The 16,302-nt window shown below is 32.6% G+C and overlaps 1 protein-coding gene across 3 annotated transcripts in view; it reads right to left on the bottom strand.

Moving 5' to 3' along the window:
- scube2 (signal peptide, CUB domain, EGF-like 2) overlaps positions 1 to 16,302 on the bottom strand; it is a 95,793-nt gene that overhangs the window by 18,380 nt on the left and 61,111 nt on the right. For 2 of the 3 annotated variants that reach the window (XM_039748259.1, XM_039748269.1), the window contains 7 exons: positions 14,401 to 14,523; positions 13,865 to 13,981; positions 13,312 to 13,398; positions 11,841 to 11,963; positions 10,034 to 10,198; positions 9,514 to 9,717; positions 1,984 to 2,154 (listed from right to left, as the gene is read on the bottom strand). In XM_039748259.1, the coding sequence (XP_039604193.1) occupies positions 1,984 to 2,154; positions 9,514 to 9,717; positions 10,034 to 10,198; positions 11,841 to 11,963; positions 13,312 to 13,398; positions 13,865 to 13,981; positions 14,401 to 14,523 (990 nt within the window). The remainder of the gene's footprint in view (positions 1 to 1,983; positions 2,155 to 9,513; positions 9,718 to 10,033; positions 10,199 to 11,840; positions 11,964 to 13,311; positions 13,399 to 13,864; positions 13,982 to 14,400; positions 14,524 to 16,302) is intronic. The other variant, XM_039748277.1, reaches the window with a different exon arrangement.

Genomic DNA, 16,302 nt, shown 5'->3' with positions numbered 1-16,302 from the left:
ATGCTAAGGACTATCTGTCTGTCACCCGATTTACTTGTAATCTACTGGGGCTAGAATCTTGATCTTGGTCATGACCGAAAGCTTATAACCTGATACATTCTGTACTTCCCAAAAATTGGAGGTGGCAACATCATCAGAAACTAACCTGAGCTTTAGGATATTGTGAACTAAGAGTCCCAAGCGCTAAACAGTTCCAAAGCACATAGTCCTAAACACAAATAACATTTACACAATTCATATGCTGTTTTTTAAAAGAATTTGAATGGAACCAGAAATCTTAGAAGTCTCCAACAGCTCATTCATCAAACACTATTGTGAATCACAATGAGTAAAAGAATGTGGATCTCACATTGTGTTCTGATAATGTATCTGGAATTGTTTAAGAGAATAACTCATCCAAAAGTATTAGAGAGAGAAACTTGCATGAAATTTGTCAATGCTGTCAAACCGTCATCTACTACTATTACCTAATCAAAACTTGATTAATTCAACTATCTAGCTAGGAAATTTCACATTAATTTTCAACAAGTGACTTACGATCGAACTAGTTTTGATATAGATGTGTACATATTTGTCATCATTAATGCTAAGGCATATTACAGTACAGTGTATTACCATTTGCAATCATATTGTGTTTTTGAGTGCACATGTCACTAAGTGTAACCAGCGACATGCACATCTGCACAATAAGCTTCATCAAATAAGCAGCCGGCCACTAAGTGGAGCAGCAGAACCCACTGCTTGTAATTCCTAACATTTTAAGTACATCTCAGGGTATAGAGCTGCTGGCAGGTGGAGGTAACACAATGAGTGATCCCTCAGCAAAGACAGCACATCTCTTCTGAGGGACAGTCATTTAGTGGTGGGTTTTTGTGCCATCATTATGCATTTTCCAATTCCATTAGGTACTGTGTCATTATCAAAAACTGTAGGATGCTTAAGCAAAAGATAGGCATACTGTACGTATATCTGTGGCTCAGTTTAGTTTAAATTACTTTACATTATTTGTGTTTTGTGATTTAAAGCAGAAACACTGGTTCAAAGTAGAGTAATAAAGTTTCAGTTGTTAAAAGGTTTAAGACAGTTTTCTGTAAAATAAGTAAAAAAGCTTTATGTAGTTTTGACGATTTTTGTAATAAAGGAATATTCCACCCAAAAATGATTTTATTATATGTTACCCTGTCATGTAGTTTTGTAGTGATGGCTGAGAAACAAAAAATAATCTTGTGGTTTAATGCAGAATAGAGATAACAACATTTCTGATATAATAGGGGTCTATGGTGACCTGCAAACTGCATATCAAAAATGTTGATGAAAAAAAATTTCACGTTACTCATGTTGCATAATCCATGAGTCAAGTTTGTCCAGTCATATGCTCACAATTTTCCGACACATGTATTTTTACTAAATGCTGATAAATGAACCACATCCAAAACGTCTCTGTCATTTACTATATATTTTGAAACTGTTATCTCTGAGATTCATTTTTTTCTTAGTCATCACTACAAACTGCATGAGTTAAGTTACATAAAAAAAATCTTTTTTTGGATGGTGTATTCCTTTCACTGCCTTTTTCAGTGCAAGAATCGACTTACATGCAAAACTGAATTACGAACATGTTCAGGAACAGAACTTGAGGCTCGTCAGTACATTATTATTATTACTTATATGGCAGACACCTTTACTTGGGGCATTTTACAAAATCTGAATGTACTAAAAATTCTTGTAAATTTTTTTAAATTTGTAATAGAGGTAGGTTAGGTGACACAGAGTTTTAACTGGCAACTTGGTGATTTAAGGTTCAACATTCTAAGAAGTAGGCCACATTGCATTGTGCAAAGGTCTTTGTAATTCCAGCTACAAAGTAAAAAAAAACATTAAGTAACAAAAGTATGATTTCTTAAACTTATACAGTTGTAAACATTGTACAGTAATTTTATTAAACTTAATTGTTCTATAGAAAACAACACAGTAAATATTTACCTCCACATTCAGAAATGTTTCTTGCTCCAATGATTTTGGGACCTCCTGCATCACCAGCAATAGGACACGACTGACAAGAAAGCTGACCTTCTTCATCTTGATAAGTGCCACCAGGACATAAAATGCACTTTCCTTGCTCCCCATCATAGTATGTTCCTGCAGTGCAGCTAACTGAAAATAGATAACACAGTACTCCATGTACAAAATCCCAAATGACAATCCATTAGCAGGTTACTGTTCTCTTAAATCAATTACAGTATATTACTCAGAATATGCATTTTCAAATTTAAATTAAAATCTGGCACATAGTATGCAGAAGGAAATACATTTTGTTGTGCATTGTTTGTATACATATAAGCATCTTACAGTAAACACAATAATAATTAAAGCAAATGTCAAAGCAAAAGTGTGCATTTTAGGATGAAATAACTGCACCATGAATATATTTTGAATGTGGAGCACAGTATAGATACACCATTATACAGTTTTTTTTTTATTAATTTTATTGGAATCCATACATAGCAATCAAGTTTTTACAAAAAGAAAAATTAAGTTAAGAACAGATCGATCCCCACCCCTGAGAGAGAGAGCAAGCTAAACGGCGTAAAATTTAAGGCTTGTAAACATACCTAAATTAATAAATTATCTGTGCTTCATGAACTTATTTATACAGTTTTAACCCTGGAATTCCACAATTCTTTACCACATAAGGCTAGAAAAGTTTTCTAATTAACGTAGGAGCTGTTTTACAATTAGAATTTATAACATTCAGGAAAGAGTACATTCTAATAAGTTATTATTTTGTATTTATACTGGTACTGCAGGAATCTTTCCATTATGTAATTTTCCCCTTCAAAAACCTGCTGATACTTTCAACAAGAATATATTATAAATGGTCATCTAATTTTGCACCCAAATCAAACTAACCCTGCTATTTTGTTTTTTTGATAAGCCATCAAGTTTATTGACGATAGTTACTTCTCTTTTGAATTTAATTTCATGCCTTTTTGTTTAAATGACATAATCAGATTTCTAAACTTTTAACTTGACAATTGTGGAATATAATTGGGATCTAAGTCTAGAGTATAATTTAGCCAAAAATACAAATAATTCATCCAGTGATGTGCTCCGATGAGCTTTATCAGACATTGAGTTACACACTCATGGCCACAAGCTTTGTTACATATAGTATCTCTTTAGCGGAGATGCAGCAGGTATGCTAGTTTAGTTTGAAGGTACTTTATGAGTCACTGAGTATTAATATCTAAAGACACAAAAGTGAACACAATTTCTACAAAAGTTTGATGAAAAGCAACTTGAGTAGGTTTAGGGACAATATGCATAATAAACATCCACAGTTTACCTTCCACATAAAGAAGTAAAGTTGCTGACAGTGATGGCTTTTCCACTAACTTTGAAGTTTTTGTCATAGTCTTTACTATCACAGTTATATTACATTTGTAAAAGTATGTTTAATTGTATAGTAGTAACAAGCAATAACAACAGTTCTATCTGCAGAATTAATTTAATAGTTTTTGATAAGAAGCCAATTACATTATTTATTATAATTATGAAATCAAAATACAACCTATAACATAAGGTAGCACTAAATATAATATTATCACTTCCCCAAACCTTTAATTGCTTCTTATGTAAAAGGTATGAATATTACAAGTATATTTAAATTTAAAAATCAGGAAATAGTTAAGTGCACGCTCAATATGAAATATATATGTCAGCATTCATTTTGATCTCTGAGAACAGTTAAAAGGTTTAGGAATTCATGACTTACAAATGATAAAATTGACCTCTTTAATAAATTCAGAGCAATAAAACATGTAGACATGGGTTTATATGCTACTTCTTACCATTCATTTTCACTATATTTTTATTTTATATTTCTTTTATGTGATAAAATTGTGCACTTTAGCTATTCACCCCATTCTAATGATTATAAAAACAAATGTAATCCTATAATTGGGCAAACAAAACCAAATTTTCAAAGGGATTGAGGATATTGTTTTGGTCAGAGTGTTTTTCAAACTGAGAAGTTTCTCATTATTAGATGTAACTTTAGGTAGGTCACCATCAAAAATACAGCTAATTTAAACAGACCCTTTTAAAGTTAAATTCATTGTGCCTAGTCATCAAATTTGTTTTGTGAAAACAGACCAGATTCTGCTGAGTCAGACAAAGGGTTAACTGCAAGGCAACTATTTGGGCTTCAGCAATTTGCTTGATTTACCTCAGATGAAAGAAATAGTAATTCTCTCAAGAGGAGTTCATTTTTTAGCTTTTGTTTATCCTCAATGACCACTAACAGCTACCATCGTATTGTCTCCTACAGCTTTTATTTGACAAAAAACTTCAAGCTTTTCTAATGCAAAAATGAGAACCTATAGAGTTCTCCAATTGATAGCCACAAAGAGATTTAAAGGACCTTTCACCTCTTTTCATCACTTCAGCTGCTGCCTATTTGACGACATGGACAAACACTTTGGTATCACAGCGGTGAGGAATTGAACCTAATAAAAAGGGTCAGGTTTTTGCATCTCCTCATTTTCCTAATCAGAATTTCTCCTAGACTTCTCAAGGAAACTCTTTAACAGCTGATGCAAATTGATTCCCATGGTGACATTGCAGTCACTTTAGAACAGTTCACAGGCTAGGGTCATGCTGTGTAGCCATGTGTATAACGGATTTGCTGTTTAAATGGCATGATTGTATAAACAGCAGTTAAAATGTCCTCAGCACAAAAATACACAAATATTTTCAATGTGGCTCGGTTAATTTAAAGATCAGACATCAGGCATTAAAACAAGAGGCTATATATGCAATGAACATGTATACAATGTACTGTTTGTTTGCTCAGACACAGAAGAAAATGCTATATTTAAGAAGTTTACATACAGATTTCAAACTTTAAATTGTGAAACTTAGGATTATCTTTTCGTGATGAATATTTAGAGTATACCAAAAATCTGTGTAAAGGGAATCGGTGGAAACAAAAGAAACTTCTTGAACAACTGTGTTTTTCTTGAGAAAAATGAATTAATTACATTTAATTATGTATACTAACTGCTAATAAGCGTTGAACTATGTTTTTTGCAAATTATCTAATTTACCATATGGTACTGTATTCTTACCGCCAATGCATGAAATACAATTAATTAAAAACAACTAAACAGGTAAATGTAAATACTTAACACTACAATTAATTTAAAGACAACATATCTAAATACAAAAACAAACTAGTTACTTACTATATCAATAGTAAAACCACATTCCGTATTTTCTTGTTTAACCAAGCATATTAAGACTAACCTTTTTGTCCAGTGTAGTCTATCATTTAAAAATTCAAATTTAGGCAAAAAAGAAAACTACATTTCAAAAGAAACATTTTTTTCCGTAATGACATTAAAAAAATTATAGTCTGCAAACAGCTATGGCATGATATTTGAAGAAGGACAACATACAGTATAGACAGCATTTTAAATATACTTTTAAACTCTATATATTTATTAATATACATATGCAAAATATGCTGCCTGCAAAACATTTTACTATATTGTTACTTTAGAAATGTTAAAGTGAAACTCATACGCCTGTTTTTCTGATTATTTTTTTCCCTCAAAAGATAAAGAAATAAACACACAAAAGTAAAATTTTACATGTGATTATTAAAAAAAAACAGTTTTACATTATACTTATATTTCAAGATACTTGATAAATATCTCTGTTAGCAGGACTTTCTAATTATATACATGTTTTCTTCCAAACACAGTACAGTAAAATTTCAATTAATAAGAGTGGTGACTTTTAAATTATATCTAACATGTACAATTTTCAAACCAATGCATGCATAGATCATCCTTATAGCAAAATATACTTTCACTCAGGAAAAACAAAACAAGTTGCAATTAATTATCCTACAACACAGAAAGCAGATCATCCTTCCCCTCCCATTCATCACATCAAAGGCAATACTAAAAGAAAAGGATGACCAAGAAAATCGAAAGCCAAACACATCTCAAATAAATCACCATTCGTTGACACTTCAGTAAACACTGGACTGAAATCAAAAATGCTGAAAGATAAATACTGTCTGAACAAACTGTCAGTTAAAAAGCACAGTACTAAAATTCCTCACACATTTCAGACACAAATAAACTAGTTTACCTAGTGTTTAGAATTCTCCTTTTCCTTTTATGAAAAGTGGTATTTGGAAACTTGCTTAGAACAGATTATATAATAAAGTTGTTTTTCACTGATGTGTTTTTTAAATAGAACAGCTGACAGAAAATTATTCAGTAATTTAGTTTGTTTAAAAAGCCTGATATTTGATCTTTCTACAGGCTAAATATGTGTAAAATCAACTTACTTTTTACACAGAAAAGTCTTCATTGAATGTTCTTAACAGCTCATAAATCAAAATGTCAAAAAAGCTATGTGTGTGTGTGTAGACTTAGTAGCCAAAGTTATTCATACTATAATGCTATGAGTGCCATCCAATCTTCCATATATTTAGTGAACCAGCTTAATCCAATTTTAGAGACCAAAGCCAGGACTAATTTCAAAAGTAATCGGCTCATTACTGTGCACACTTAAGCGCATACTGTACCTACACTTACTCATACCAGGCCAATTATAGTTTGTTAGATAACCAGACAACATGAAATTAAATTAAGTTAAATTTGCTGTTTTAAATGTTAACATTAACTTATCTTTTTAATAATCTGTTTGTACAAAATTGCTTAAAAGTTTAATATAGAGCTCAACATTTTCAAGATGGAAACTAATATAAATACATTATCTGCCATTTCAAAATATAAAAAAATGATAAACATCTAATTTTAACACTCAGTATTAAACAATTATCTAACACACTGGACAAGAAAATATAAGAGAAATGTAGAATGTGCATTCCTTTGCTGGAAAAAAATGTATGTATTTATTTTAGCTGCTACATTTTGTAAATATATATGTTATTTACCACTGTAAGAGCCACAGTTTAATTCTGTATGGCTCACATCAGGCACTGACATCTATGAGAATTAAGTCCTCTGTCCTTGCAGGCTAAAGTGCCTCTTAAGCCCTAAATAAAGAAATTGTCTTTAAGGGTAATTCAGCCCACATGCACTCTCTCGGTCCAGAGCTTCCTTTCTCTCTAAAAACACACCATTGTGCCCTGCTGAAGGGAACAGCTTTGTGGGGAGGACAATAGTCCACTACAGGCCTGATCTGCAGATCTCTATACATTCTGGCCAAAGTCAGGTTCACACATTGGGCTTTGGGGTTAAAGACAGTTCTTAGCAGAAGCTGGAAAGCAAGTCTCCTGCTGTTCTATTTTGCTCCATTTTAATTTCTTCCCTTTCATTTCATACAAAAAGCAATGACATTGCCCAAAATAAATGGATGCATGGTAGCTGAAAGATTCAAATTATTTTTACAAGATCTCTGAAATGTTAAGCCACAACTTGCATATGGTGTGGTAATGTCCTCAGTTTTGTGAATTGATTACATGTTTTGGATAATACGGGTTCAGAGATACATATTATTGTCAAGTAAATAGGATGGCAAAATTTGCAAAGAATATTTAAACAAGATCTCCACAAATTTCTACTTTAGGAGACTAAAGCAAGACAGTTAAAATGTGCTATTAGTACTCTTGCTCCATCAAACATTTTTGCAATTTGTATAGTAACACAAAATAATTTATATTATTTGTAAGATTTTAAGGTGTAATAACTAAAATTTTAAATCACTTATACTTCTATAAAAAAAAACTTAAAATTGAGTTACTGAGGAATAAATTAAGGTAAAAATACTAAAATTGTACAACGGTGTTCGTTGATTAAAATAATAATACAATATTTTAAATTGACAATAATTAAATAAAGTCAAATGACCACAGTTTTTGTATATAACTTTTAAATATGTTGCTGTGCAGTGCAAAGACAGGTTTACAGGATATTTGTGTACTAATTTATAAAAACATATTTTTGTGACTGTACAATTTTCATTGTAGCTGTACAATGCAATTTATTGAAAAAATATTAAATAATATAAAATAAAATAATTATAGCATCAATAGCTAAAAAACACAAATGAGTGTTTTATGCTAATAATTGGGTTATCACCAGAGCATACATCTTCTTTAAGCTTTCATCAAATTTTGTAATTGTATTTAATTATACTGTGTCAAGTCTTCCTTTAAAAATCACCCTCTCATATATATGGCAAACAAACAGCTTTAAAGGATTTCTTTTTCTGTGTAAATAAATGGCTACAAGCTACACATGCCAACAGGCCCCCAGGGCAGCTTGAATTACCTGACTGACACGGTTGTTTGCATGAATTTAGATAACATCTGAACCATAGCTTTGAACCTTTGGCTCCTGAGAGTGTTAATCACTAGCACTGTACATGTTCAAAGCCAGCAGGGAAACAGGGAACAGAGAGCTCTTTTAGGAAGGGATTAAAAGAAAACAAACACAAATTAAAAAGAACAAATATTTGTAAGACTAAAGAGCATGTTACATGCTGCATCTTAAAAAGATCAAATAACTTCTATGAAATGTATGTCCCTTTAATGTACTCATTATTAACTAAACTTTATTCTATATAATTCTGATATATGCAAATATTGAAGGTAAACTTAAAAGTTAGATGTGCAAATCTTTCAGAAATGTTGCTTAAATTAGTATGACTATCATTAACTAATATATTTTTATATCAGATTTTCAGCAAAAACATTTGTATATATGCAAATATTATTAACTTTGCAATATTAATTTTTCCATTGAGCCAACTATTTTCTATCGCTTATCTGAGGGCAGCGGTCAAAGCAAAGATACCCGGATATCCTCTTTCCCTACCACCTCCTACAACTCCTCCATGGGGATACTCTGGCATTCCCAGGCCAGCCAAGAGATATAATCTCTCCAGTGTAGTCTTGGTCTGCCCCGAGGTCTCCTCTTGGTTGAACATGCCCAAAACATCTCCCCTGGGAGGAGTCCAATACGTATCCTAATCAGATGGCCAAACCATCTTAATTGGCTCCTTTCGATACATAGGAGCAGTGGCTCCACTTTAAGTTCCTACTGAATGTCTAAGCACCTCACCCTATCTCTAAGGCTGAGCCCAGACACCATGCGAAGAAAATGCATTTCATGACCAATGTGTCACCACAGGTAAATGCAGAAGGGTAGATCAACCAATAAATTGAGAGCTTCGCCTTTCAGCTCAGCTCCTTCTTCACCACGACTGACTGGTACAATGTCTGTATGAATGTGGATGCTGCTCTGATCCACCAATTCATTTTTCTAGTGCTCTATAAATGGTACATAAAAGGCTATAAAAAAAAAAGAAGCGCTATAAGATATGGAAGATTTTAGGTTTAGTTGCTCCACTATATAGGTATTCCACGAAAAGCTTTGTAGTGATTTTTGTTTCAATTCAAAATGAATATTAAACATTTATTAAAGATAGAATAATTTTGTAAAGACTGGCCACAAGACTCTCACATACCACATGTGTTGTCCAGTAGGACTTGCCCAGTACCACACTGGTCGTTTGCATCACGGGATTTTGAACCTTTTTTTGACAGTTCATACTCATTTCCACCAATATTTATATGAAACTGTTCCCTATTGATTGATTTTCTTAGAGTACGGATAGTTTTCCGTAGTCTCTTCTCCGTCCGCTTCCGCACACAGCCCAAGTCACAAGATTCTGTAAAGAAACACAAACAGACTTTGGTAGAGTGATTTTTAACATTGCATTCCACCTGTTGTGCCGGCAAACATCAAAGATGGCCATAGTCAGTCCAGCACAAATATCATACATTAGTATAAACAACTGCACTTAAGATAAATAGATATATCCCCAAACTGCTACCTAACTACTATACTTAAGTGTTATTATTTTAAAACAGGAGATACTTTTTCACACTCAGAAAGAAAAGTAAAAGGTGAGTGGGAGAAATGTTTTAACATACAGCAAGAGTAGGAAAGCAAACTGCACCTCTGCACAGACATGCTAAACCAACCTGTTACCTCTCCCTGGCTCAGTTCCATCTCAAATTCAGCCACAATAATAGAACCTTCTTCTTCTACAGCCTTCCGTCCTGGCTGACTGCGTCCTTTCTTTGAAGTATAACATTGTAGACGCACAAAACTGAACTGCAAGTTTTCAGCATGTGGGCCCCTTTTCTCTATCAAAGGCACAGAATTAATAGTAAATTAAGTAAAAAGTGTAATGGTGGACACTTGTAAATTAATAATATGAAAAGTATTATATAGCTTAAAAAAATCTACTTGTACTTCTGGAATTACAAATATATTTCTAAATAATGCAACCAATCAGAATTAAAGTTAATTTTTATGTATGTCTTAAAAACAGACATTAATTTAACCATTATAAAAATTATGTATTATTTAACCTAACTTAAATTCAGTTTTTCAACTATTAAATTATTAATATACTTTAATAAAACTATTAAATTATGATAATATTATAATACAGGGGTGGGCAAAAGTAGGTTTACAGTTTCTCATATGGAAAAAGGCCTGCAGGTTATGATTAATACAACAGCTTTATTAACTCAATAGCTTTATTAACTTTATTAACTCAAAAGAATGTCACAATGGCACAGTACAATCTCTTAAGTGCTCAAATTGCCAGCCTTCATTATTTACACATTCTTGTAGTCTACTTGCTACACTCAAGCACACTCTAATAATGAGAATAATACAAATAAGAAGACAAATAATAAAAATAAATAATACAATAATTAATAAATAAAAATAAATTTTGTTTCACATACACTGTAAACCTACATTCCTACAGTATAGTTCACATTTTTACAGATCTAATTATCTAAAACAGACCCTGATTTCAATAGCAAATAGAACTAATTAAGTTTATATGTCATTTTATGTTTGCTTAAAATTGTACAGAGTTGTATATGTTATAAAATAGAATATATTTTGATGTTTCTGTTACTGCCTCATGGATCCAGTGCCCTGGGTTCAACTCTCCCACCCAGTTTGTTATCCATGTACAGTTTGCATGCTCTCCATCTGGTTTACTTTGGTTTTCTGATGACTCTAAAGTGACCAATGTGTGTGTACAAATGTAAACATGTGAGTGATGAGACCTATGATCAACTAGAGTCCATTTGAGGGTTGTTGTCCTGTGACACAAAACTGGATTATGTAAATTAAGGGTATGTAATGATTATGTTATGGTCTTTTAACACAATATTATATATTTACTTTCATTTGTATAGAGTGTAAAATTCACATAAGACAATTTTCATGTATGACTAACAAATCTGTTACAAAAATATTTATTTTCAACTCTCTTTGTAGCACCAAGTATATTCATTGACTTTGTAGTTTAATGTATTTGAGCAATTCTCTACAATAAAAACAAACTGAATGATATTTAAAAAAATAGTCAAACCAGTGCAGTTAAAAAAATAACTTGGTGTTCTCAGTTTGTAATTTGTGGCAATAATGAAAAACAAAGGAACCAAGCTTTTTCTTTTGGCAAAACTAACAGTAGTACATTGCAAGATCTGTTTTTGGTCTTTAGACATTACAATCCACCAATTGGAAAATTATTTGATTAATGGCAGGGTCAGGCCCTGGTGAAAGACACACCATGGCTAATTTAATTTGGAGGTGTGACAGCTGCACAAGTGCCATGTATAGACACTAATAAAGCATTTGTGGTAAAATATGGTTAATTTAAAAAAAATCATTCTATTCTATTCTGTTCAAACATAACTGTTTTGTTAAAAGATCAATTAATTGTTAACTCAATACAGAAATCCTCTACTTTGTATGTACCTTTAAGTGCTAATTTTAAAGTTTCTTTCAGCATCTCTTGACTTCTTCTTAAATTACATTTTGCTGAGTTAACCTTAAAAGTTGCTGTTGTCTTGATCCGTGGAAAGTTTAAGGATTCCAATCCTAAAAAGACAATAACAACAAAATCTACTATTAAATTACTAAACTAGTGACTCAAATTATTTTTGATTAAGGGAGATGTGACTAAAAATTGGGTTTACAGAGCAATCAATGGTTATAACTCCTGCAGATTAAAAATAATAAAATCTAGCATTATTCAATTTAAATGTAAAAAAATGAAAGGCTTAATTCATTTTGTAAATGTACAGACAATATAATGCATTGTATATATACATATAAATATATACATGCATACAATATATCATATAAATTACATATATATACACACACATACACACTTTGTGTATTTATATATATATAATATACAGTATGTATATTTTATAGCACACATACGTAAAAAAAACAAAACTATCTGAAAACCTAAGAAATACTGTAAAATGTTTAAGTGCTAAAAATTACATTAACATAATTTAGAAAGCACTGCTGCAATTATATATGCTAATATTTACTACCTTTGTGAACCAAATTAGAACTAAAAACATACAAAAGAAAATGACATTTGCAATAGGAGGTCTGACCAACAGGTTATTTACAAAGCTGGCAAAACAAAGTACCTAGAAATGGTCCTTTCTTAAGAATCCACTGATCAGGATCAAGACAGGTGAATATGTGCCTAATAGGGCAAATAGAATAGGAGCCACTATGAACAACCTAGGTTTTATAATATTAAGTGTTTTTTTAACAATTTGAGAAATAAGCCTTTGTATTTTTGTAGTATACTGTGTCTGTTTTTGTATTTTTCTTCATTTTCCTTTATTGCCAACTGGCGTTATATTAGTTTATTCTACTTTATCATTGTCAATCTAAAAACACAAGGACTGTAGAACTTTAGATTTACAATTCAATACTTAAAAAAGGTTCACTTATACAGTATATGGGTGTATATATGTACAGTATATGTAAATGCTATGTCGTGTGTGTTGCTTTTTACTGTTAGTTTCTTATTAATAAACCTTTACACACAACAATGAGTAATACATATGAATATACTCTACTAAATTTAATTAGTTTATAATAAAGCAAAAATATGTTTGCATACAAAAGCAAATTCATACTGATATACTGTAACAAAACGTTTAATAATCTTAAAGTGAATGTAAATCACATATTCTTAAGCAATAACCATTCACTATTACTCATGCCACAAAACAAAACATCTTTTGAATATACAGAAATAAAAATAAACTTGATTATAAACATGTTTTACACCTTAGAATAAATAACGCAAAGCACAATGGCTAAAACTGCAACACTAAAGAATGTATGTAGTCTAGAACCTCAATGTTTATATAATTCATCTTCCAATAATTTGGAAATGTATGGTACTCACTATTGCAAGCTGACACATTTTCATTTTTTTGTCCATTAACACATGGGGAGGGCAAACCACATGTGACTGTATATGAATCTTCCAACCCTAAAGAAATCAGACAATAGTGTGCTAAACTAAATATACAAGAACAGTGTAATGCAAAATACATGTAACATTTCAAAAACATGATTAATTAGATTCCTAACATTTTCAGGTATACCAGAGCAGCTATCAGAAACATTTTATAAAATAATGGGTATACCTAACATTAAAATATATAATACATTCCTTTCAAAATTGATAAAACCAAGAACATGAAATATTAGTCAAGCCAGTAACTAATTTAGTTAACGTGAAAAAATAACATTAGATAAAACAAACTGCACAATATACTGTATATAAGCAGTACAATTGTGCTCTTCCTGTCATAAACAGAAAAAACAGCATTTGAAACCATACAAGTTACTACATTCATTAGTTTTGTTAATTAGGCATGTTAAAGACACATAAAACTGTTTGCATTCAATTATTGTCCCAAAATGACATCTGACCTCTTTGCAATATTTCTTACCTGCCTGGATGTGCACATGTGACTGGCATGTCAGAAAACAGCAATCAATGCCTTCCACTTTACTGCAGTTTAAAATAGCTTTAGAATGCAGTTTATCACCTGGCACACCATCTGATTCTAGACAGGGCAAAAACAGAATAATGCATGGGAAAACATTTTTGGCAATATTTGCTTCACCCTGAGAAAGCCATCCCAGAGAGTAGATGATTTTTGAGGATCACCCCTTTTAGTATTAAACATCTACATGAAATAGTCCAGTATTAAATTTCTCAGCACGGTATTCAAGAAGTTAGATGCATGCATAGAAAGCAACCATAGCAAGCCTGTGGGTTTTCAGTGAAAGAATAGAAAAAAGAAAAGTAAAGAACCCAAAGTATCTCCTGTTTTCAGAAATGCAATCCAAAATTGAAGGTGCATCAGATGATTCTTGCAGTTCACAGTATTTTCATCTCTGAAACACGAAGAACTGATAAACTTAAAAAAAAGAGTTGAGATTGAAAAGTATCTAGACACCAGTCTACTTTGTTCTCCCTTACCAATACAATCTTTCTTGTTCCAATGAAGCTTGTAGCCCATAGGACAGTGACATTCAAAGCTTCCAGGCACATTCTCACAACCATATTCACAACCTCCATTGTTGACACTGCATTCATCAATATCTGTAAAAAATAATTAAAGTCTGTAGTGCAAACTGTAATGCATATACATAGTCACAGAGAATTGAACAGAATTATTATACATATGATTGAGTCCTCTGATAACTTTAAATGACCTGACCAAATACAGTACAATGATTTTTTTTTTAATTTAATATCCCATAATAAACAGAAACTTCTTTGTGAGGGTTGTTTTACCAAAAGATAAACTCATGGTTATTTGGTCTTTGAGTTGCAGAAGCTCATATTTACACAGATTAATGAGCAGTTGTCTTCCAATTGGCCTCCATCAGTGAATCGTTAAAATAACACTTTGAAGGAGCTACAGAGCTCAGAACGTAAGACTGATTTAAATGTGCACGAGTCAACCATATCAAGAGCTCTGTATACACAGGCCAATATGAGAGAGTGGAATAAAAGAAGTAATAACTCATAAAGAACCATGTCAAAGTACATCTGGTGTTTACCAAGAAGCAAACTCCAGATGTGACCGACCTGCAAGAGAGACAGGGTTTTGTGGTCATATGAGATAAAACTAGAAGTTTTTGGCAGAGGTTCAAAGAGAAATGTGTGAAGCAAAAATAACACTGCCCACACCTCACAAAACATCATACCTACAGTGAAGTATGGTGATAGTGGAATAATGCTTTTCGTGTGCAACAACTAGGCATTTACAGCAAGTCTCTAAAAACTGAACCATAGGCGATTAATATTTCAGTAATATAATGATCCCAAACACAAGGAAAAAGTAACCTTGGTGTGGCTTAAAGACAAAAAAGCCAAGTGTCATACAATGGCTCAGTCAAAACCTTCAACTCAATCCAACTGAAAATATATAATTGCATATAGTACACACCAAACACTAAAACAACAAAAAAGATGGAGTGACTAACATTGATTATCTCATTACAGCTGCACCTGTCAAGGGGTGGGATATATTAGGCAGCAAGTGAACAGTCTGTTCTTGAAGGTCATGTGTTGGAAACTGGAAAATGGGCAAGTATAAGGATCTGAGCCACTTTGACAAGGGCCAAATTGTGATGGCTAGACAACTGGGACACAGCATCTCCAAAACAACAGGTCTTATGGGGTGTTCCCTGTATGCAGTGGTAAGCACATATTAACAGTGGTCCAAGGAGGGACAACAAGAAACAGGGTCATGGGCACCAAAAGTCTCATAGGTGCAAATGAGGAGCAAAAGGTAGCCTGTCTGGTCCAATCCAACAGCAACTGTAGAACAAACTTCTGAAAAGCTAAATGATGGCCATGACCGAAAAGTTTCAGAACATACAGCACTACTCAGCTTACTGTGTATGGGACTGCAGAGTCAGATTGCCCATGTTGAACCCTGTCCACTGCCAAAGGTACCCACAACTAGCACATGAGTGTCTGAACTGGATCCTGAAGCAGTGGAAGAAATTGACCTGGTCTGGTAACTCACATTTTCATTTAGATCATATAGATGGCCAGGTGCATGTGTATTGTTTACCTGGGAAAGGGGTGGCAGTAGGATTCACTATTGGAAGAAGGCATTGCTGGCATAGGCAGTGTGATGCTATGGGCAATCTTCTGCTGGGAAACCTTGGGTCCTGGCATTCATGTGCATTTTACTTTGGCATATACCACCTACCTAAAGACTGCTGGAGAGCATGTATTTTCTTTCAGCAGGATAATGTGATCTGCCACACTGCAACAATTGTTCAGAAATGTTTAGAAGAACCTGACAAAAAGTTCAAGGTGTTGACTTGGCCTCCAAATTTCCCAGATCTTAATCCAATTGTG

Source organism: Polypterus senegalus, chromosome 1 (assembly GCF_016835505.1).
Source record: "Polypterus senegalus isolate Bchr_013 chromosome 1, ASM1683550v1, whole genome shotgun sequence".
Taxonomy (NCBI): Eukaryota; Metazoa; Chordata; class Cladistia; order Polypteriformes; family Polypteridae; genus Polypterus; species Polypterus senegalus.
This window is presented reverse-complemented; position numbering and strand designations above follow the sequence as displayed.